The 23,072-nt window shown below is 47.1% G+C and overlaps 1 protein-coding gene across 2 annotated transcripts in view; it reads right to left on the minus strand.

The window, feature by feature from the left end:
* ABCB10 (ATP binding cassette subfamily B member 10) overlaps positions 1–23,072 on the minus strand; it is an 878,274-nt gene that overhangs the window by 651,431 nt on the left and 203,771 nt on the right. For both annotated transcript variants that reach the window (XM_078648832.1, XM_078648833.1), the window contains exon 4: positions 19,239–19,373. In XM_078648832.1, coding sequence (XP_078504958.1) covers positions 19,239–19,373 — 135 coding nt within the window. The remainder of the gene's footprint in view (positions 1–19,238; positions 19,374–23,072) is intronic.

Genomic DNA, 23,072 nt, shown 5'->3' on the forward strand with positions numbered 1-23,072 from the left:
TGCAGCCTCAATCCAGAGGGCCCCCCTACCGCGACCAGAGCGGGTAAGAAAATCCGACGTCCAAAGGCACCCCTGCACCCGACGCCCCACGGCCTTGCGTGCCCAACCCAGTGGTGCCTAACCATCCCTTTACATCCAAACTTACCCCTCAAAGTGGTGGTCACTCCTGGAAGATCCTCATCCCCGAGGCTGCAGTGTTTCTTTGTCCCAGAGAAAATCCATTGAAATCAACAGGGCACCCGACCTCAAAACTGCACCCGGCTGCCCTAGCACCGCTGAGGGTGCCCCTTTGATGCTAACTTGGCCCCCAACGTGCCCTGAGCTTAACCCTAGGAACTTTGCTCCCAAAACCCTGTGGCCTGCTTGCCAGCCACCACTAACCGGAGTACCCCTATCCCCCCATTGGATAACATTGGGCCTCAACACTCTGCACCCGGCCGTCCGAGTGCCGCTGAACGTACAACAACAGTGCATCACTGACCCTGGGAGACCCCTGAATCTAACTTCAGAACCCTAACTCAAAAGACTGATTACTTACCTTGAAAGAGATAACTAATTTTTCCTCATAGGATAACATTGACATTTTATCTCCCAAAAAGTTTGTCGACTTTTAAAAACTGCAAATATTCCTTAAAAATCAGCCGAATAACCAAAACACATTTTTTCAACTGTTTTCAGGAAATGTCTCAGTGCTGAATCCAGGATCCAGCACTGAGTGAGAAAAAGTAACGATAACCTAACTTACCTGCTAAGTGAATTTCCTCCCATGGGATAACATTGGTGATTCTATGTGAAAAAGTTTCAAGTGTCAACTTTTGAAATACAATAATATTCCTTAAAAATCGTACCTTTAACCAAAACGCATTTACTCACCTGTTTTCAGGAAATGTCCCAGGACTGAATCCAGGATCCAGTCCTGTGTTAGCATAAGTAATCTGAAAAGTAATTAACTGCATTTTACTTAAAAAGCCCATTCAATTGAATATACTATACCTGCAATGTGTTGAAAACTGCTTTCTTAAAACGGTAACCAAAACCAGTACAAGTTACACTGCCATTTCGAACTGTGTTCATACAATTAATTTACTACTGAAAAGTATTTTTATGCTTACCTGTACCAGGCTTGCTTGGTTCTAGAAATAAAATAACAGTATATTTTTTTATACAAAACAATTGGCCTAGAGTTCAGTTCTTGAGTGTGTGAGACCATTTGCTGAGTGTCTGTGTACATCAAATGCTTTACTCTGTCCTCTGATACTGGCTTACTGCTCGACCAAGCTTCCACTTTAGAGAGTAAGGTTATATCTAACTTTAGCCTCTGCCAAACCTCTGGAGACTGCTGGACTCTGTGCACACTGTACCTTACTTTGGTGCAGTATATACAGAGCCACTTTCTTACAGGCACTCAGCGGCACAGCTCCTCAGCTGCAGCGGCCCACACTAGCGATACAATGGCTTTCAGCCCACGTTCCCCACAGTAGAAACCGAGGCTCTGGAATTCTCAACAGAGGCCTCACCTGCGAGTAGAATTCTCCTCAATTAGGAATCCGGACGGCTGATGGGTGAAGTCTAATGTCCCTGAGACTTCAGCAGGAGGCAAGCTCAAATCAGTAGTTGCTTCAACAAGATGGATGAAAGTTTCAAAGTGCTTTCCCTCTAGTTACACGGACAGAGGTTCGTCTTAACATCCAGAAGTAACACACCGGGTAGGTGTTTTAGCACAGATCTTTATACCCCAAAAGTCTTTGTTCTCAAAAGTCACAACCCCTGAACCCAGCCAGAACCAGTTTGGTGTCGTCCTTGAACACTTTGTTTACAAGGTGGCATCCTGCCTTTCTGGAAGAGGGGGTCTGCCATCAGACGCACAGAGGGAGGTGGAGCCATCAATCACCTTGCCAGGCACAGGCCTGCTCAGATCAAAGGGTCACCCTACCCCATGCTTAAACTGCAGATCTCTTTGTTCAATCTAGGTTGGGCTCAGCCTGCCCGATCCCTCCAAAACCAGGCAGCCAATACACAACAGCAGAGCCCACTGGAAGGATTAGGCAAGAAAATACCTACTTCCCAAAAGTGGTATGTTCGACCACAGAATCTAAAAATAAGCTTGACTACCAGATGCAGATTAATATTGTGAGCTCAGGCATGCTAAATTCGGCTTTCCTATCATGTTCCTTGGGTCAATTAGGATTATAGAATGTAATACAGTCAATTTACAATAGGGGATATTCGCGCTGTGGCACTGAATGGCAGTGGCACAGCGCCCAGAGCATCTAACGCCAGCAAACACAGAGGAGACAAAAGCGAAAAATGGAACGGAGACCCACGCCAATGGTGCCAGGTCTAACATTGATTGAATAAAACTGGTAGAACTTAAAACATCTAATTTAGTAAGGAATAAAATGAGGGGGTTCAGTTTGTGGTAGAAATTATGGTTAGTTCTGTAGAACGAGAAATTAGGACTCATTTCAAGTGAGTCTTCAAATATTTTCCTCTTCTATTTCATAAACAAATTTCTGACATGCAGACAGAAACATGCACTTTCAACACCAATAGCAGATTGCCAGTAACTCCCTGGTGATCAGCAGCTTTGCAGCTTTACTATAGTGTTCTAATGAGCAACTAGACTGCGAACATTCTGATTTTATGCCCAAAGTGTAAAACATCTGAAAGGCATCTTGATAGAATGGAAGTAGAAAACTGAAAGCAATTTCTACTGAGGATATTGCAGTACATGAGGATATTTTATGTCAAGACCGGAGGCTCTTATTATGCTTTCTTAACTTGCTTAATTTTAATAGCAGCAGTCAAGATAACACAAAAACTGCATATCCCAAGAGGCTAAGCAAGCGATAGGCTGTCCAAACACAGTAACCAATAATATCAAGAATCATGAATAACGCCCTACTTGACTGTGAACAACCCTCTTTTCCTGCTGCTCGCAGTCCAGATAAGTTCATTCATTTTGTTCTCAATATGTTTTATTTATATGCCCTGAGATGTACATGTGGATACATGCATTGGTTTAGTCTTTTATTTCAGTATTCTCAGCCTTAAAGTTGTGTCTCCCGCTCACGCTCACCGGTTAAATTCCGTTCTTATTATGAGCATGCTGCACTGCTTCCTCTCTACACGACGAGCAAGTCCGCCCTTACGGTAGTGTCTTTCACCGCCTCTCAGCTGACAGACCTGCTCGGACGTTTCACACAACAGCGTTTGCTTTCAGTTTCACCGCGCTTCATCATGCTACTTTTCCGATGTCCCTCTGTTGATCGGACAGCCTACTTTCTTCAGGGGAGTGTTTTTTCTTCATTTCCTTTTCCAGGGTGTGTTTTTTTCTGTCAAATGCACACCTAGGGGTGGGGTTTTCTGCCCTTCAGTTCACTCTCTATGATTTTAACTCTTTTCTGCTGATTGCTTTGTTTCCCTGTACATTATGGAAATAGATAGCCCAAATATTTTAAATGTTGATAAAGAGGAATGTGAGAATTTTAAAAATAACTTGATTGTGTTTATTGATTCCTTTGGGGAGTAGGCAATTGTGGCATCCATAAATAAACTTCCAAAAAATATGGAAAATGTTATGTTAAACATGATGTCCAAAACCTTATTGGCCCATTCTGAGGGGGTAAACAGATAGATAACATAAGTCTGTACCTCTATCCAATTTTAAAAATAAAATCTCTAATTTCTATGCTGCCCAAGCGATCAGTGAGATTTCCTCACACAAGTTTGAGGACAAGGTTCCTCTCAGGCCTCCTTCTAAGGAGGGGATCTCTAAATCATTTGTGAAGTGTAAATCAAAAGCTAAAAATATTTCTGAGGTTCCTAAACAGATTGTAATCACTAGAATCTTGGACACTGATGACGACATGGGTGAAACAGATGATATTTCTGATAAGTTTGAAGCCAATAACCCTTCCTCTCCTCCTCCCACTAAAAAAATCTAAACTATACTTTTTTGCCTCCAAACCACTTCTGGATGCTGAAGGTTCTCCAATGTTCGACCCTTCCATGATCCGCCATCCTGACTCCACTGAGTGGTTTGCTGCCATCAATGTCGGAGAGTACATCTCTTCTAGACATCGCCTTCCCCTGGATAAATTCACCAGAAGCAAACTGAAATCAGAATGTCCATGATCTTCCCTTGCTTCTAGTATTATTACCACTCCCTTCTATCGATCAACCTTTTTACTAACTTTCTTCTCTAAATTCATCAAAGACCAACGTAAGAGTGTAGACAAGGCATGGTCTACTTGCCAAGACAAACTACTGGATGTGGTGGTGCCTCTCGCCCACATTTCTGACATGGCGGAATGCGCCAGGTTGGAGAACATGGACATAGATTCTCAAGATCTTTCCTTGTAGATCCAAAGAGCTTTTTGTTTTCTTGGCAATGCCAATCCAGCAATAACCCACGAATACTACAAAGGGCTTCTCTTGAAATTGGATCCCAAATTAGTTAACTTGGCTTCCCTGAACCCAGGCATTAGGGCTGATTGCCTTCTTTTTGGTGATTCTTTTATAAAGAATTTGAGGAAGTATGTTATTACATTTGCTTCTATTGACAAAGCACAGCAATAGTTGAAAAAGGATTATATTACTTACCAAGTAAGCATCTGTTCTTGGCATGTAGAGCTGTAGGTTCACATGCTTTGCATACTCCTGCCATCTAGTGTTGGGTCTGGATGTTTGCTAATTGTTTTTCTTTAAATAAGTTTTCCCAGTTACGAGGTAAGGTGACTCCTCCATTGGGTGCTAGTCCCCATGGGCATCGACTTCATTGTTAAATTGCTTTCCCCGTAATAGGGTGAGAATGGAGTAAATGAGTGTAGCACAGAGATGTCCATGCATTTTGTAATGTAGTAAATGAAAACAGCAACGACGACAGGTGCCCGGGGAGGTGGGAGGGTGCATGTGAATCTACAGCTCTGCATGCTAAGAACAGATGCTTACTGGGTAAGTAACATAATCAGTTTGAGGCATGTGTGCTATTGTAACACATGCTTTGCATAAACTATATAGCTGTATTCTCCCAAAGCAGTGACTAACCAGTAGATGTTGCAGTTGTTTGAAAAAGTGTCCTAAGCACTATTTGCCCTACATTGGCTTGTTGACCTGCTAAAACATCCACACAATAGTGTTTAGTAAATGTGTGTAGTGTGGACCATGTTGCTACCTTACAGATGGCAGCTATAGGAATGTTACCGAAAAAGGCCATAGTTGCTTCTGATTTACGAGTGGAGAGCGCTCTAGGAGGTATAGATAAAGTTCTTATAGCCTTAGCACAACAAGTCTGAATTAATTTAATAATCCATCTCGAAATGCCAGATTTAGAGATAGGATTGCCTTTGTGAGGCGAAGCAAATGGAACAAACAGTTGTTTTGTCTTACGAAAATCTTTTGTCCTTTCAATATAGTATAATATTGCTCTTCTGACATCAAGTGTGTAAAGGGCTCTTTCTGGTATGGAATCAGGATGACGGAAGAACATGGATAACTCAACTGATTGACTAAGATAAAAAGCAGAAACTTCTTTAGGGAGGAATTTTGGATTAGTGCAACAAGCTACTCTAGTTCTTCTAAGGTTAATGCCTGTAGCTCACCAAATCTCCTCAATGAAGTGACAGCAATGAGGAAGACAACCTTCCTTGAAAGGAATTGTAAAAGGCAATTGTGTAATGGTTCAAAAGGTAGACCCATGAGTCTTGTAAGCACAATATTGAGATTAATTTTGTTAATGTTACAATAGAAAACACCTCTTTTCCATTTAGCTGCATAACAAGCTTTGGTAGTAGGTTTTCTTGCTTCTTTAATTTAATTTGAATTTAAAAATATTTATATAGCGCACGTTTACCTAGCGGTTTCATGGCGCTGTGGGGTCAATTCAATTTCAAGTGCGGGCGCAGAGTTGGATCAAGTTGAGAAGGCCTGTGAGAACAGAAGAGTTTTCAGTCTCCCGCGGAACTCCATGTAAGACGCTGATGTTTGAATAGAAAGAGGTAAGGAGTTCCAAAAAGACGGGGCGAGAACAGAAAACTTACAGCCTCCTGTCCTGCTTTTCTTAAATCGGGGCACCACCAGAAGAGATAGGGAAGAGGAGCGTAATTGCCTGCTAGGAATGTAATGATGGATGTTAGATTTGATAAAAGCCGGAGCTGTCCCGGCAAGAGCCTGGAAAGTCAGGCATGCAAGCTTGAACAGGGTTCTTTCTTTGATAGGGAGCCAATGTAAGGAGCAGAGAAAAGGGGTAATGTGCTGAGACCTAGGTAAGCTGAAAACCAAGCGAGCGGCTTGGTTCTGTACTAGCTGGAGCCAGCGAAGGGCATAACTGGGAATGCCATTGTACAGTGCGTTACCATAGTCAAGGCGAGAGAGGACCATCGCCATAACAATAAGTTTAAGAGCTGAAAATGAAAAAAAAACGTGAAATCTTGCGAATAGTACGCAACACAAAAAAACAAGAAGAGACCACCGTGCTAACGTGCGAGTGAAGAGTAAGGTGTTGATTAAGAGTGACCCCCAAGGTTTTGACAGAAGAAGAGGGAGGAGGGGGATAATCCAAACGAAGAAGGCCAAAAAGCAGAAGACCAAGGATTAAGTTTACCACCAGTCAGGACGAGCTCACTCTTATCAGGGTTGAGTTTCAGATGGTTAGAGTTCATCCAATCCCTGATAAATACCATCACTGACTGGAAGTTGTGAATGGAGTAGGGTGAATTCGACAAAGTAAAAATAAGCTGGAGGTCATCAGCGTAGTTAAACACTGTGACCTCCATCCGCTGTAAAGCAAAAATAAGTGGGAAATTATACAAGTTAAAGAGGAGAGGGGAAAGGGAAGAGCCCTGGGGAACACCACATTGCACTTTGTGGGCCATAGAGGAGAAGTCCGCCAGATGGACGGCTTGGGTGCGATCACTAAGAAATGAACTCACCCAAGCCAGGGCGGAACTCCCGATGCCTGCCGCCTCGACACGGGAAAGAAGGATGGTATGATCAACCGTGTCGAAAGCGGCAGACAAATCGAGGAGAATCAACGCCTGTGGGAGATTGGAATAGAGCCCCTCTCTGAGTGTGTCCATAACGGATACCACCACCTTTTCGATGGAATGAAGGGGGCGGAAACCTGCTTGAGAGGGGGCAAGAAACCCACTGGACTCAATAAAAGAGCTAAGAGTTATAGTGATGTGCCGCTCCAAAACCTTAGCCAGGTAGGGGAGGAGGGAAATGGGACGATAATTTGCTAATACTGTGGGATCTGCGCCCGATTTTTTTAAAATGGAAACAATCGTGGCTGACTTGTGAAGGAGGGGGACAGTTCCTGTTTTAAGGGACTCATTGAGGAAGGTAAGGGGAGAGAGAGGGCAACTCCGAAAGATGTCACGCATAATATAGGCCGGGCAGACATCTGCAGGTGAACCAGATTTAACACTAAGGAGAATAGAAAAAAAGTCTCCTCAGATAACAGAGTTAATTGGTCAAAATGACAGGTGTTATGCGGCGGCACAATGTCAGAGAATGCTGAAGAGGGGGGGATATTGGACGTGATGTCTTCGATTTTACTGATGAAAAAATCATTCAGGGAATCGCACAGCTGTTGAGAGGGAACCGGTTTGGCAGTTCTGTCCGAGGAGGCCAATTCGAACACTGTGGCAAAAATTTCCCTCGGTTTGTTCTCCGCCTGGAGAATCTTGCCAGAAAAATAAGAGGTTTTTGCCTTAAGAATAGCTTTCTTGTACTCCGCCTGGATAGAGTTATACAAGATTTTAGAAGTCTCACTATAAGTACGTCTCCAGGCACGCTCTGCTTGGCGAGCCGCCAGTTTTTTCTCCTTGAGCTCCTGGCTAAACCACTTGTTCGCATAGTGAGTGCGCTTCACCTTAACACGCCTAAGGGGGGCCACCTGATCACATGTCCTAGACAGCCATTTATTAATGGCCTCTATTTGAGATGAAGTGGAGAGGTTATCAATGGCTGGGCTTGAGGTTAAAAGAGAGGAACACAAAGATGGAATGTTGACTTTACCCCAATTACGCGCCCAGGTGTTCTTTGGGAAAGATGGCTTCTGAGCTGACCTCAAATCCAAGAAGAAGGAGATCAAGTAGTGGTCAGACCACAAACAGGGGGTAACAATAGGGACAGGGATAGGGATGTTAAGGGACCAGATTTGGTCCAGGGTATGGCCCTGAACATGAGTAGGGGTATGAACGTGTGAGATGAAATTTAAGCTGCCAAGCAGTTCGGTGAAGTCCCTGGAAGGTGCGTCTTCCGCTGGATCGGAAGACCAGAAGTTAAAATCCCCAAGCACCAGGACCGATGAGTGGCTTACTGCGAGTGTAGCTAGTAATTCCTGGATAGCTGGGAGAAAATGGGACATGTGTTGAGGTGGGCGATACATCAGGACACAAGTAATAGGAGTTTGGAAAGACACAGAACGGGCAACCAGAAAATAAACATCTAAAATCGAAGGAAAAGAAAGTAGTTGGAACTTAATACCAGAACGGACAATCAAGGCCACCCCTCCTCCTACTTCGCCAGAAGGCCGGTCCGCTCGCAAAGCGTAGTATGAAGTGGGCAGAGCTGCCAATAAGCTAGGCAGGGATTCAGGGCGAAGCCAAGTTTCCGTTAGGAACATTAGGTCCGGTTTGTAGGTGTCCAAAAAAATAAACAGGTCTGACTGATGTTTAACAGCCGATCGGGTATTTAACAAAAAGGCCGAGATAGTCGGGGTAGTAATCCCTGAAGGGGGAGGTGAGGGTATAATGACAGTATCTGAGATGGCCACGGAGGGAGGAGGAGTGGATGGTAGCGACAAAGAGGGTATATTAAGAGGAAGGGAGGGCAGGGGTGGAACTCTAGCAATGCCCATGTCACAGACATGCCCCCGAATTGCAGGATCTAAGTTCCAAGGACCTTGATAAGCGCAAAGTTGGTCAGCCGAGTAGGAACGAAAATTGGCATAATGCCGTGCCCCTTGCCCAGTCTGGCCGCGGACGGGCGCAGACGGGCTTACCTTACGCGCACCTTCGGCGCGCAAAAGTCGTGCCCGCTGCGCTCGTCCGCTGCGCTTCCGATAACACATGCGCGCTTTGTAGGGAGCAGCCTCGGGCGGCTAGACCGCTGCCTGCGATGTGCGCGCCCTTCCGGCTACTGCTAAGATGGCGCCTGCTCTTCAGCTGACCGGCACAGGAAGCCGCGCTGAAGGAGCTGCCCTCCACGCGATCGGCACTAGGAGCCGCGCGAGACCGGGGCAGAGGAGGCCAAAACAGTAAGTAATTGCAAGGTGATAATAATCCAACAATACCGTTTTAAATAAAACGAAGCAGCAGAGAGCTGACTCTCTGCTGAGAAATCAAATGAGAAATGGTTTAAAATGTTCAGCAGTATCGATCACTGCAGATTAAAAGTATCACAAGCCAACAATGCTGCTTCAAAATCATAGAGCCCCCAATGAGCCCCAGGAGCTGCCACCACCTGTATGACTCACCAGGAACCCTGCGCTATCTGCCGCTTTGTAGGGAGCAGCCTCAGGCCGCTAGACCGCTGCCTGCGATGTGCGCGCCCTTCCGGCTACTGCTAAGATGGCGCCTGCTCTTCAGCTGACCGGCACAGGAAGCCGCGCTGAAGGAGCTGCCCTCCACGCGATCGGCACTAGGAGCCGCGCGGGACCGGGGCAGAGGAGGCCAAAACAGTAAGTAATTGCAAGGTGATAATAATGCAACAATACAGTTTTAAATAAAACGAAGCAGCAGAGAGCTGACTGCTTTAAACAAAGTTGAGAAATCAAATGAGAAATGGTTTAAAATGTTCAGCAGTATCGATCACTGCAGATTAAAAGTATCACAAGCCAACAATGCTGCTTCAAAATCGTAGAGCCCCCAATGAGCCCCAGGAGCTGCCACTACCTGTATGACTCACCAGGAACCCTGCGCTATCTGCCGCTTTGTAGGGAGCAGCCTCGGGCCGCTAGACCGCTGCCTGCGATGTGCGCGCCCTTCCGGCTACTGCTAAGATGGCGCCTGCTCTTCAGCTGACCGGCACAGGAAGCCGCGCTGAAGGAGCTGCCCTCCACGCGATCGGCACTAGGAGCCGCGCGGGACCGGGGCAGAGGAGGCCAAAACAGTAAGTAATTGCAAGGTGATAATAATGCAACAATACAGTTTTAAATAAAACGAAGCAGCAGAGAGCTGACTGCTTTAAACAAAGTTGAGAAATCAAATGAGAAATGGTTTAAAATGTTCAGCAGTATCGATCACTGCAGATTAAAAGTATCACAAGCCAACAATGCTGCTTCAAAATCGTAGAGCCCCCAATGAGCCCCAGGAGCTGCCACCACCTGTATGACTCACTTTAAGAATATTCAAACAATCTGGTGGCAAATTTAGGTATCCAAACAATGACTTCAGGAGCCAAATCGGTAAGCTGAGCTCCCTAGGGTTTGGGTGCCTGATTCCACCTTGGTTCTGAGTGAGAAGGCTGTAATTGAGATGTAGCTTTTGATGTGGAACGACTGATAACTCCAAGAGTGTGGTGAAACACGGTTGACTGGCCCATGTGGGAGCCACTAATATTAGCATGAGGGATGTTTGCCTGAGCTTCCGGACCAGAAAGCGAAGCAGTGGGAGCGTCGGAAAAGCGTAGACAAATCTTCCTGACCAATTGATCCATAGGGCATTGCCTTTGGATCGAGGGTGTGGGAGCCCGGAGGCGAAGTTTGGGCATCTTGTTTTGTCTACTGTGGCGGGCAGATCTATTTGTGGGAATCCCCATTTTTGGAAGTATGGCAGGAGAACTTGAGGATGAAGTTCCCCATTGTGTGATTGTTGTCTTCTTCTGCTGAGAAGGTAAGCAATGTGATTGTTCACTCCTGAGAGATGTTCTGCGAGATGAATTCTGTGATGGATTGCCCAACGCCAAATGGTCGGAGAGAGGCGTGACAGTTGTAGAGCGTGTGCCCCTCCACCGTTTTCGTACATAGTACATAGCTGTTATGTTGTCCGTGCAAACAAAGACAACTTTGCCTGTGAGGTGAGATTGAAATTTTTTCAGAGCTAGAAATAATTCTAGAAGTACTAAGTAGTTGATGTGAAGACATCTGTGTTTGTTGTCCCAGAGCCCCTGAATTGTGCAGTTGTGGAGATGTGCACCCCAACCTGTGAGAGATGCATCTGCCATTAGCACGATCTGTGGAACAGTGTCAATAAAGGGCTGCACTTATGATAAATTTGGTATGTTCCACTACTGCAGAGAGCAATGGGTGCAGTTGTCTACCAACACTAGATCTGTTAACTGACCCTGTGACTGATTCCACTGACGTGCTAAGCATTCTTGTAGGGGGCGCATGTGTAGTCTTGCATGAGGCGCGATTGCAATGCATGATGCCATCATTCTCAACAGTTGTATGAAGGTTATAGCTGATAGTTATTGGTTTTGCCTGAAACTGTAATGCCAGACTTTGAATATTTTTAATTCTGGCTGCATTGGGAGAGGCTAGAGCAGTGTGAGTGTTGAGAGTTGCTCCTAGATAGGACTGTATTTGTAAAGGTTGAAGATGCGATTTTTGTGTATTGACCGTAAAACCCAATTGGTGAAGTAGTCTGAATATGTTGTCTTCTGAGATGAGCTGCTACTTCTGCTAGGCATTTTGTAAATACTCTGGGTGTGGTAGTTACTCCGAATGGGAGTACTTTGAACTGATAGTGTTTTCCTGCTATCACAAATCTGAGATATTTGCGATGAGCTGGATGGACCGAAATGTGAAAGTATGCATCTTTTAAGTCTAGGGTGGACATAAATCGCCTTGCTGTAAGAAGTGGAAGCACTTGTTGAAGTGTTACCATATGGAAGTGTTCTGACAGTATGTACCGATTTAACTCTCTTAGATCCAAAATTGGTCTTAAGGAGATATCCTTTTTGAGTATTAGAAAATTCAGGGAATAAACTCCTGAATTTTGATACTGTAACAGAACTGGTCCTATGGTCCCTTTGGTCAATAGAGCTTGCACATCCTGTTTGAGTTGTTGAAGGTGCTCTAAGGAGAGTTTGTGAATGCAAAGTGGAATATTTGGAGGCCTGGTGGTAAACTCCAGGCAATAACAATGGCGGATAATGTCGACCACCCATTTGTCTGATGTTATGAATAGCCAAATGGGGAGAAAATGTTGAAGCCTTCCCCCAACAGGTGTTAAGTGATCGGGGCAGAGTAAGGGCAGGTCCCTGTTTTTTGGTAGAAAGGGAGCTACGCATAGTGGCACCTTTACCCCTACCTTTGAAATTGTTTCCTTTGTACTCTTCTCTATAAAAACCTCTAGATGGAGAGGGTTGTGTGTTGGATTTATAAGAGGAAGTATTAGGGTCTGAGGATGTGCTTTTGGACCCTCCTGTATAAAAGGAGCACAAAAGGAACCTCTGTTCGATGGAGATTGGCAAGCTCCCATAGACTTCACCACCTCTGTATCCTTCTTTATTTTTTCTAAGGCTAGATCAACCTGAGGGTCAAACAGGTGTTGTTTGTCAAATGGAGTGTTTAAACTAGACTGCTGAACTTCAGGTTTAAACCCTGAGATCCTAAACCAGGCATGTCTTCATAGGAGAATGCTGGTGTTAATTTCCCTTGCTGCAGTGTCAGCAGCATCTAAGGCACATCTTATGGATGAGTTAGAAATGAGTTTGCCTTCCTGCACTAACTCTTATGCTTTAATTTTGTGTTCATCTGGTAGATATTTAAGTAGTTCTTCCATCACATCCCAGTGTGCCCTATCATGCCTAGCTAGTAGGCCCTGTGTGTTTGTAATATGCCAATAATTAGCGGCTTGAGCAGCCACTCTTTTCCCAGATGCATTGATTAATTTAGACTCCTTGTCTGAAGAAGGTGCATCAGCAGAGGTTTGCGAGTTTGCTCTCTTACGAGCATTAGAGACCACTAATGAGTCCAGAGGCAATTGTCCCTTAATAAATACCGGATCAGATGGAGATTTATATTTTTTATCGACCCTTGGAGTCAAAACACGGGCACGCACAGGATCCTTAAAAATATTGTCAGCATGTCTCATTATGCCTTTTAACATATGAAGAGTCCGAGTTGTCTTATGTGTAGACCCCAGAGTGTCAAATACAATAATCTTCCTCCAAAGAATCTTTAGGTAATGCGATCCCAGGATATTCATCAGCTCTATAAATAAGCTCTTGGTAAGCTACATTATCATCTGGTGGTGATGCCTTTGCAGGGTATAGATCAAGGTCAGTATCCATGAGAGGATCAATAGTGTAATCATTCCATGGATCTATAGGCAAATCAGTATTGTCATCATCCTGATCATAGTCTACATCAGGTTTTGTATGAGGAAACCCCTGAAATGTTATATTTAGAGGATTTGAACGTGGCAAATGTGGTGAAGATGGTAGAGTTGGAAGAAATTGAGGGTCGGGATGAATAGGACTTGTAGCCTTATAAGCAGGATCTTCTGAAGGAAGTTTCCTTTTGGATGGTGTCTTAGCTAAAATGTGTCCAGTATCTGGACGGATGTATATTTCCTTTTGTTTAGGGTCTAATTTTTCTTTCAAAAGTTCCAGGACAGGTTCTGAAGACTTTGTGAGGGTTTCTTTCGTTTTTGATGCAGAAGGTTTCAGGTGCCGAAAAGTCTTGCCTTCGTAACAGATTTCGGCTCCTAAGTATGCTTGTTTTCGAAGCCGAAGGCTTTGTTTCCAAACCAGGCTTTTCTTTCAGAGCAGAAGATTTTGGATCCGAAGATGATGACTTAGGCCGACTCGATCCCTATCCGGAAGGCTTGACTGTTTGTTTCAGTGCCAGGCCTGAGGGCGGGGCGTCAGGAGCATTGTCTCAGTGCTGACCAAGGCCTGAAGGCAGAGGTGGTGCTGAGGCATTATACTCTGTGTTGGAAATGGCAATTTTTGCAGGGTTATCCCCAAACTTTTAGCTTCTTCCTTCTATTTTTTCCTGACCTGCTGTCATTGGTTTTAGAACTCTGGGCACTTTACTACTGCTGATCAGTGCTGAAGTGCATATGCTCTCTGTGAAATTTGTATTATGGGTTGGTGTTTCCATGATAGCATATTTGATTTACTAGTCAGCCCCATGTAAAGTACACTGAGTGATCCAGGGCCTGTAAATCAAATGCTACTAGTGGGCCTGCAGCACTGATTGCGCCACCCACATGAGTAGCACTGGAAAGGTAACTCAGACCTGCCACTGCAGAGTCTGCACGCAGTTTGAAACTGCCATGTTGACTTGGCAATAGCACCAACTTTCCAGGCCCTAACCTTCCCTTTTCTACATATCATTCACCCCTAAGGTAGGCCAAAGGTTACCCTGTGGACAGGGTGCAGTGTATATTAAAGGTAGGACATGTACTGATGAGTGTGACATGTCCTGGTAATGAATTACAGTGCATTTTGTTTTTCACTATGGAAAGGGTATCTGTTCCATAGGAAAACACAGGAGTTAATTTATAACATCTTATAAATATATCTTCCCATTGGGACCAGATAGAAAAATAAAGTTTAGTATGCCTGAACTCAGAATCCAAAGACGCATCTTTAAGTAAAGGTGATTTTTAGGTCTTGCACCTAGCGTTGCAGTACGCAGCACTACTCGCGCAGCGCGAGACATTTAGTAGGTGAAAAACGAGGTTTAAGTAGCTGACCGAGGAATGGCACACGCACAAGCGTGTGCTTTTCTTCTTGTGGCACGCTATTGGGCTTTGCGTGCGTGTTTTTGAAAAAGAGAGCACGCAATAGGCCAAAGGCAGACGCATTGCTCCATCCATGGCCTAGTGGTGTCTATTACGCGCATCGCTGACATGTGGTTTCAATTATCGTGCCCAGACACGGGCGCGATAATTGAAACCACATGGCTCGCTGTGGCGCGCGCGCAACACTCGCGAGCTTCTTTTTTTTTATCCATTTCACAGCGAAGCAACTAAGTGAAAGAACCGCTGACGTCTTGTGTGCTTTTTGTTATGAGAGTTATCAAGTATTCGTATTCTCTTGTAAAGAGTTCTGATGCCCGTTCCGACTAATATACGCCTCATAAATAAAGTAATACACAAACTGGGACCTCTCCATAGTTCCCAGTATTCGATCCACTGAAGACGGCAGAGTAAACAAAGGAACAAGGAAACAGAACTTCCGCAGCCCTGAATCCCACTGGTTTACGTTGTGGATGCGCACAATTAAAAATGCAATTCAAGGAGAAAGCGTCATATAATTCAAAATGAAGCCCCCCGCGCTGGGTGCTGAGCTGTGCCGGTGAGGGTGTTCCGGGGGCAGGCCGGGATGGAGTTTTCCGGTCAGGGGACGCTCCACGCAGTCCCCTGTGCTTGGGAGGTGCGACTTGCAGATGGTGCGGAGTCGTGGGAGTCTTCACCCGCTGATCCTTGCTCAGTTGGTGTGGCGCTGGCCCGGGGGTCGGAGCTCTATTCGCCGGGGCGCTGGGGGTGAGCCAGTCGGCTGCTGGGATCGTGCAGTGAGAGCTTCGAGAGGGACTCCCCGGCCCCGCCTGCTGTTCTTCTTACACCTGGGGCCCATTTTCACGCCTGCAACGGGGGGCTGGTTGTAGGGCCGGTCGGCTGCTTGGTCGGGCAGCTGGTGCCTCAGGTGAGGCTCCCCAGCCTCCTCCCGCCCTCCTACTCGTTTAGCCACATCCCTCGTCCACACTGCCTCTGGGGGTTGGGGTCGGGCTGTTCGTCCCGCGAGTGTCGTGCACCAGGGGCCTTGGGAGAGGCGCCCCGCCCCTCCTCCCCTCATGTGAGGCGCAGAGCTGCTGGTCACTACACCAATCTGCAGACACACCAGACTACCCACCGTTGGGGTCCTGGGATCAACGGGTCCTCACACATTGTCCTTTACACCCACCATCTATAGACACCAGCACCCGCTCCCACGAAGAAACTGGACCAAAATCACTGACGACCAGCTCACCTCCTCACTCACCAACTCCACCCCAACCACTGTGGAAGACGATGACCCAAACATCGCGGCCCGAACTCTGCACAGATGGATCTCCCACAGCGCCAACACCATAGCCCCCTCAAAAAGAACAACACACGCCAAGAAAGTCAGAAGGTTTACCACCGAACTTCGAGAGTCCAGACGCACATGCTGCCGCCTCGAAAAGGCTTGGAGGAACTCCAAATCCACAGAAGCCCACAAGTTCAGAGCTGCCACCAACGCCCACCACCAACTCATCAGAAATATGAGAAAGACAGATCAAAGACAGAATCTCCACACATGCGCACAAGAGCAAAGAACTCTTCAGCATCATCAAGTTCGCCCAACCTACCAGCGAGTCTACTGACATTCCTCCCTCACAGGACCTCTGCAACAAACTCAGCACCTTTTTACACCACAAAATCAAGAACATTTATGACCACTTCGACGAAGATAACCAACACACCGAACCCTCACCAGCCACCCGACACCCTGAAGCCAACGATTGACAGCTGGACAGCCCTCACTACCGAAGACACACTGAAGACCATCAAGTCAATCCACTCTGGGGCCCCCACGGACCCCTGCCCCCACCACATATTCAACAGAGCCACCAACACCTTCGCATCCATACTTCGCCACACCATCAACCGCTCCCTGGCGAACGCCTCCTTCCCTGATAACTGGAAACACGCCAAGATTAGCCCCCTCCTGAAGAAGCCCTCGGCGGACCACACGACCTCAAAAACTACAGGCCCATCTCTCTGCTCCCGTTCCCAGTGAAAGTCATAGAGAAAGCCATCAACAGCCACCTCGCCACCTCCATCGAAGAGCACAACATCCTCGACTCCCCCACATCTAGCGTCAGAAAAAACCACAGCACAGAAACCGCACTCTTTGCCGCAACAGACGACATCCGCTCCCTCCTGGACAGAGGAGAAACAGAAGCCCTCATCCTCCTTGACCTCTCAGCGGCCTTCGACACAGCCTCCCACCACACCCCAACACGCAGACTCCACAACGCAGGGATACGGGATAAGGCCCTCGACTGGATCCACTCTTTCCTCTCCAGCAAAACGCAGTGGGTCAGACTCCCTCCTTTCCTCTCGGACCCTCCACCAACCACCTGCGGACTCCCCCAGGGGTCCTCTCTCAGCCCCACGTTCTTTAACGTCTACATGGCTCCGCTCGCCCCCATCGTCCAAACCCACGAACTCAACATTGTTTCATACGCAGACAACACCCAACTCATCCTCTCCCTATCCAACAAACACAAAGCAGCAAAACACAACTTTCAAAAAGGCATGAAAGCCATCGCAAATGGATGAAAAGCAGCTGCCTACAACTCAACACTGACAAAACAGAAGTACTCATCATGGGCCCACACCCCGACGCTTGGAATGACACCTGGTGGACCCCCGCCCTCGGAAGCCCACCCACCTCCACGGACCACGCATGCAACCTTGAAATCATCCGGACTCCGAGCTCAAAATAGACCGCCAGATCAACTCTGTCACATCCTCCTGCTTCCACACCCTTCGCTTCCTACGTAAGACCTTCAAATGGACCCACTTCCACAGAAAGACTGTCACTCACACCCTCGTCACCAGCAAACTCGACTATAGCAATGTACTCTACGCCGGAATAAACAAAAACCTCACCCGCAAGCTACAAAACATCCAGAACGCCGCCTCAAGACTGGTCTTCAACCTGCCAAGACACTGCCACGTCTCCCAGCACCTGCACACACTCCACTGGCTCCCCATCGAGGCCAGAATCACCTTCAAGATTCTCACCCACGCACAAAAAGCCCTCCACAACATTGGACCAGCATACCGGAACAGCCATCTCAAATTCCACGCACCCCAAAGGACCCTACGATCAGCCCAGCTCTCCTACGCAGTGGTCCCCTGCGCCAGAAAGACGAGATCGGGAGACTGCTCCTTCTCCGCAGCCAGAGCCTGGAATGCCCTACTGCTCCACCTTAGACAGACAACATCACTCCCCATCTTACAGAGAAACATCAAAACTTAGCTCTTCGACAGACCCTTTCCTTGATGGTCTGGAACCTGCACCCCCTCCACCCCAGCGACTTGTCACCCTTACGGGTGAGTAGTCGCGCTTAACAGGCACATGATTGATTGATTGAGCCACCGTCCCCCAGATGTGCGGAATATAGCCCAATCTCTCTTATGAATACAGAGATAAAAATATACACCACAATCCTGACTCAACGACTCCGTCCCTTTCTCCATAAGTTGGTCCATGTGGATCAATGCGGCTTCATGCCAGCGCGGAGCACCAGAAGCACTGCCTACGACGCCTCCATCTGTCCCTCGCTAAACCCTTACGCCCTTCTCCTCCTGGTAGACTTTGAAAAAGCCTTTGATACGGTGGACTGGCACTATCTGGAGGAGGTCCTGCAGCTGATGGCTCTTGGGCAGTATTTCCGGCACTTTGTCTAAGTCCTCTACTCCAACCCCAGAGCCAAGGTGCTGACCAACGGAACCCTCTCCAGGGTGTTCCCAATCCAAAGGGGCACGAGACAGGGTTGTCCCCTTTCGCACCTTTTATTCACGCTGGTAATGGAGTCCCTGGACTGCCTTATTGGATCGGATCACCGGATCCAGGGCTGGACTTGGGGAACCCATCTTACCGACAAAATTTCCTTCTACGCGGATGATGTCCTGCTCTATCTGGCGGATCCGGCTAACTCCGGCCCTAGATGCCTTGAAGTCTTACAGGCCTTTGAGAGGGTTTGGGGCCTCCGACTCAACCCGGCGAAATCAACACTGGTGCCCCTCCACCTCTCTATGGATTGCTTTGACTGGCCGTCCACCATCCCCATCAGGAGGCAGTCATTCAAATACTTAGGGGTCTTGGTTGGGTTTAGAAGAACTCTGTATGACTTGAGTTTCCTTATGTTTGTTCGACACTTTGTTGAAACAAACTCTTAATGATGATGACACATTAATGTAATGGTTTCTGTGTACCCATTGTGCTTCTTACAGGTCAGGTGCTGATACTCAGACATGCTGGAATGAGGACCAACTCCTGCTTGCGCGCACAAACCTAGTTACATTATTTTGACTTCTGCAGGTTTTGTACAGTTGTGTAATCTAAGCCCATTATAAAGTTCATTGAAGGCATGAATCCAAAGGGAAGTTACAAATTTGTAAGTTAAAAGGGTCATGCATTTCTACAAAACAGCTCTTTAATGACACTTAAAGCTAAATATTCTTGGTTTAGGGTGTGCACACATTTCAATGCTTTACATTTAAACAGAATAATACCTGTGAGGCTTCTGCCAAGGAATCCTGGGTGAGCCTGGTGAGCTTTCGAAGATATCGCCCATAGATCACAGCAATAATGGCAAGTGGTGGCACAACACTCAGTACAAAGGTTGCAAGTTTTGGAGAGACAAAAAACTGCGAGAAGGAAAAAGACTAGTTAGTTCTCACATAACTTGATGAATTCAGAGGCTGGTCTCCAATTAGCCTCTGCAGTCTAAACCACATGCAGGCAATTACTCAACAAATGCATATTTCTATTTTCAAAATGTTAAGATGTGCTCCCCTTTTATTTAAAAGCATTTTGACATAATTATAATTTGAGTAAATAGAGTAGAAAAAATTAATTAAAGACAAATTACTTTGGTAGAAGTAGATTTTTTTTAACCTATTTAGTTAAATAAAAACCCATAAAATATAAAAAAAAACAATAAAGACACAATAAAAGAAATGCACACATTTTACGTACCACTCAATGCGGAAAGACACAGACATAAGAGATGAGTCAAACTATCATCAAATAACTCATGTATAGACGTTCCCCAGCGCAGCAAGAAAAAGCATGGCCGGCCTCACTTGGGGTAGCTTGGCCTCCCTTAAGAGCAGAATCAGGTTCTTTTTCCTAGGCAAGGTGTAAAAATGACAAAACAAAACCATTGCACTCACTGGGACCTAAAAGGTCACCTGCCACCCAGCCTCTAGGGAAATTTGCTCATCCTAAATCAGGATAGAAGATACCAATGGTAGATAATAGTCCTCCAGGTTAAATACGGCTCTAAGGAGTTAGCTGCCTGTATTAACAAGCCGTGAGCGTGCACATCCCAAAACCGGACGTTCGGGAGCGTCACGCCTGTCGTGGGGCGGGACTTCCCAGTGATGACGTGGGGCTTCCATGCCTGAGGGAGAGCCCCGCGGAGGCTGCAGAAGTCAGGAGTGGCGCCGATGCGGTGAGTGGGGCTTAGTTGTCCTGGGGGCGGGTGCGGCGGGGGGGTATGTGGTGTGTGTCTCTGTATGTGTGTGCTCCACTGAGTGTGTGCGCTCGTGTGTGCCTGTGTCTAACGTGAAGCGAAATCGGGGGGGGGGGGGGTCGAGGCTGTGTGTGTTGGCCGTTACTGCATGCGAGAGCGAGAAGTGCATGAGGCTTGCAAGGCTCACCGGCTCGGCTTCCCAGGAGACAGGAGATGGGCACAGCGAGCGTGTGTTCAAGCGCGCGACCTGATCCAATTCCAGCATGCTGCGCGTGCCCATCTCCTGTCTCCTGGGAAGCCGAGCCGGTGACTATAGGTCTTGCAGGCGAGACAGCGCTTTCGCGCTGTAATCGCCAGGTGCGAGACCTAAAAAGTAAGTCAAAACGAAGGTTTACATGTCTCTGTGTCCTCAGGACTGGCTCACAAAACGCATAAGAAAAGTGTGTTTATCCCATTGGTAATCCCTCTTTAATAATGCCTTCTGGCTGTGAAAAAAGGCTAAGAGCAAACTTGATATAATTTAGCCATGGGATAACCTTGTGGTTATCTAGGGAAAGGCAGTCCCGAATAATTTTGTTAAGAATAGGGTCACTGTTGATTCAGATCGAGATCCAGCTTAATAAAGGTCTAATTCTGTTGCAGTCCGATATATAGCTAATGCCAAGTTCCTCATGCACTGCAAGAGTGGAGGTTCCCAGTCAATCGCCAAGGAGCCACCTGAGAACCTTCTTTGCATCCCGCTGTAACAAATCGCACTCCCGATACCCCCAGAGGTCGCTGCCATAAGTAATTGCTAAAACACGTTTAACCTTATACACATGGATCAAGCCTTTCAAAGGCGCCCTGCCCACCAGTGAGCAAAAATCCTTCACTGCTCCACACAATCTGGCAAGGGCCAACGTCTTTGAGAGAAAAGAGGGTACCCAAAAAGATTGGTCATCAAACAGAATGCCCCGGTAGTTAAAAGAACCGATCTGGGCAATTCTGGCTTTCTGACAAAAATGACTCCTTGGTTTAACAGGCTTGACCCCCCCAACCTCATCGTAAATGTATTTATTTATTTAGAAAAGTTTTATATAGTGCAAACATGACCCCCGAGGGTAGCAGAGCGCTTTACAGTTTATACATCAGACAGAATACAAGCAATCAAAACAGCATCAACAAACAAGCATTGGCATAGGCAATAGGTCTTGCCTTTAGGATCTTATGTGTTTAGCCAGAACTGTTGGCTATGTTGTAGAGCATTGTGGCTGCTGTGCATTATGCTGAAAAGTAAAAAAAAGTGCTAAGCATTTTTTTACCTTTATACAAACGAAGACGACATTTTATACAACAGAAAAACCTGATTAAAAAAGATTTTAAGGGGGCGTGGTTACGCGCGGCAGAATAATGGCTGCGTTTTGAAGGAGCTCCGCTCTCCCTGACCAAAGTACGCTGATCCGTATCCCGAAGTGGGGAAGGGCTGCATTAAGTGAACTCAATCCACCCGCTTCGTTTCCGGGCTTCGTAGAACTTGTGCAGACGGAGACAGGCCGGCGGGGATCCAAGGCCTCCCCGCAGCAAAGGCAGCGTGCTTCAGTGATTCCTGGTGCCCACGCGCGCACTCCTGAGGGCAGGTGAGCTGCAAATTGACGGTGCGGCTTGCGGCCCAGCCCGCAAGTCGCAGGAGAAGCCTATTTCCAGGTAGTGCCTTGAGGGGCGATCTCGCTGCCGGGGGAAAAGAGGAGCGCTGCTTCTGGCCTGAGGTACTGCACGTTAATTTGCCCATGCTGCAAAGCTATTGTGACCCACATACTACAGCTGACTGATTGTACCCATTAGGAGGGTGAGGGCGACTGTGCCGATCGACCCGAGGGTGTCCGCCACCCGCGGCAGCCTGCTGAGGTGTGTCTGGTGCCCGGAGGGACCCGCAGTTGATATTTGGTGGTGGTGGACCCGTGTGTGGCAGTAGAGCGCTGCTGTTGAGGGACAAGAGGTTCGCCTACGCCCCCTGAGAAGCTTACCAGAGAGTGACTTTGTGGGGTCCTTGCAGTTGGGCAGCGGACAGTGCTGCCGAGACCCCCTGTAATAGCGGCAATGGCGAGTGGCAGGGGGCCAAAAGCGACACAGCAAAGTAAATTTGACAAGTACACCTGCCCCAAGGGCCCGGTACTGGAGCACGCAGTCCAGACTGACCAAGCTCGCGGATTGGGAAGCGAGACCCCTGAACTGTCACTTAAGGAAGTAATGGAGGCAATTGCGGAGGTGCGCACCTCCATGGTGCAGCGCACGGATGCCATCACGGTGGAGGTGACTGATCAGGGTAGACCTTGCCCATACCCATGAGAAGGTCAAACAACTGGAAATTCCCACCAGTCTCATAGATGATGTCACGCAGCTTCAGACCGAAGTTCAAGCTCTACACATTCTCAAGAGGTTCGCTGAAGAGAAGCTGGATGACTATGAAGGGCGCTCCAGGAGGAATAACGTACGCATTATAGGTATTCCGGAAAGATCGGAAGGAGATGTGCCGGACCTTTTTGTTGAAGACCTAGTACTCAATCATCTCAAGCCGGAAGGCCTCTTGAAGATTGTTTGTGCTAGGTGCAATAACTGCAGAGAGTGAGTCCCCATCCTGTCTTTGCAGATAGTACATGGTTGTCATGCTGTCTGTTTGGATCAGTACAACCTTGTTGATTAGGTGAGTTAGGAACACTTTCAATGCTAGGTGAACAGCTTTAAGCTTTAGGTAATTTAAGATCAGATCCTGGTGTTTGGAATCCCATATACCCTGAATTGTCAGAGTCTGCAATGAGCTCCCCATCCGGTCAGAGAAGCATCTGCTGGAAGAATGGCTCGGGGAACTGGAGGCTATAAACGGCCGACCCTT

Source organism: Lissotriton helveticus, chromosome 6, assembly GCF_964261635.1.
Source record: "Lissotriton helveticus chromosome 6, aLisHel1.1, whole genome shotgun sequence".
Lineage (NCBI taxonomy): Eukaryota > Metazoa > Chordata > Amphibia > Caudata > Salamandridae > Lissotriton > Lissotriton helveticus.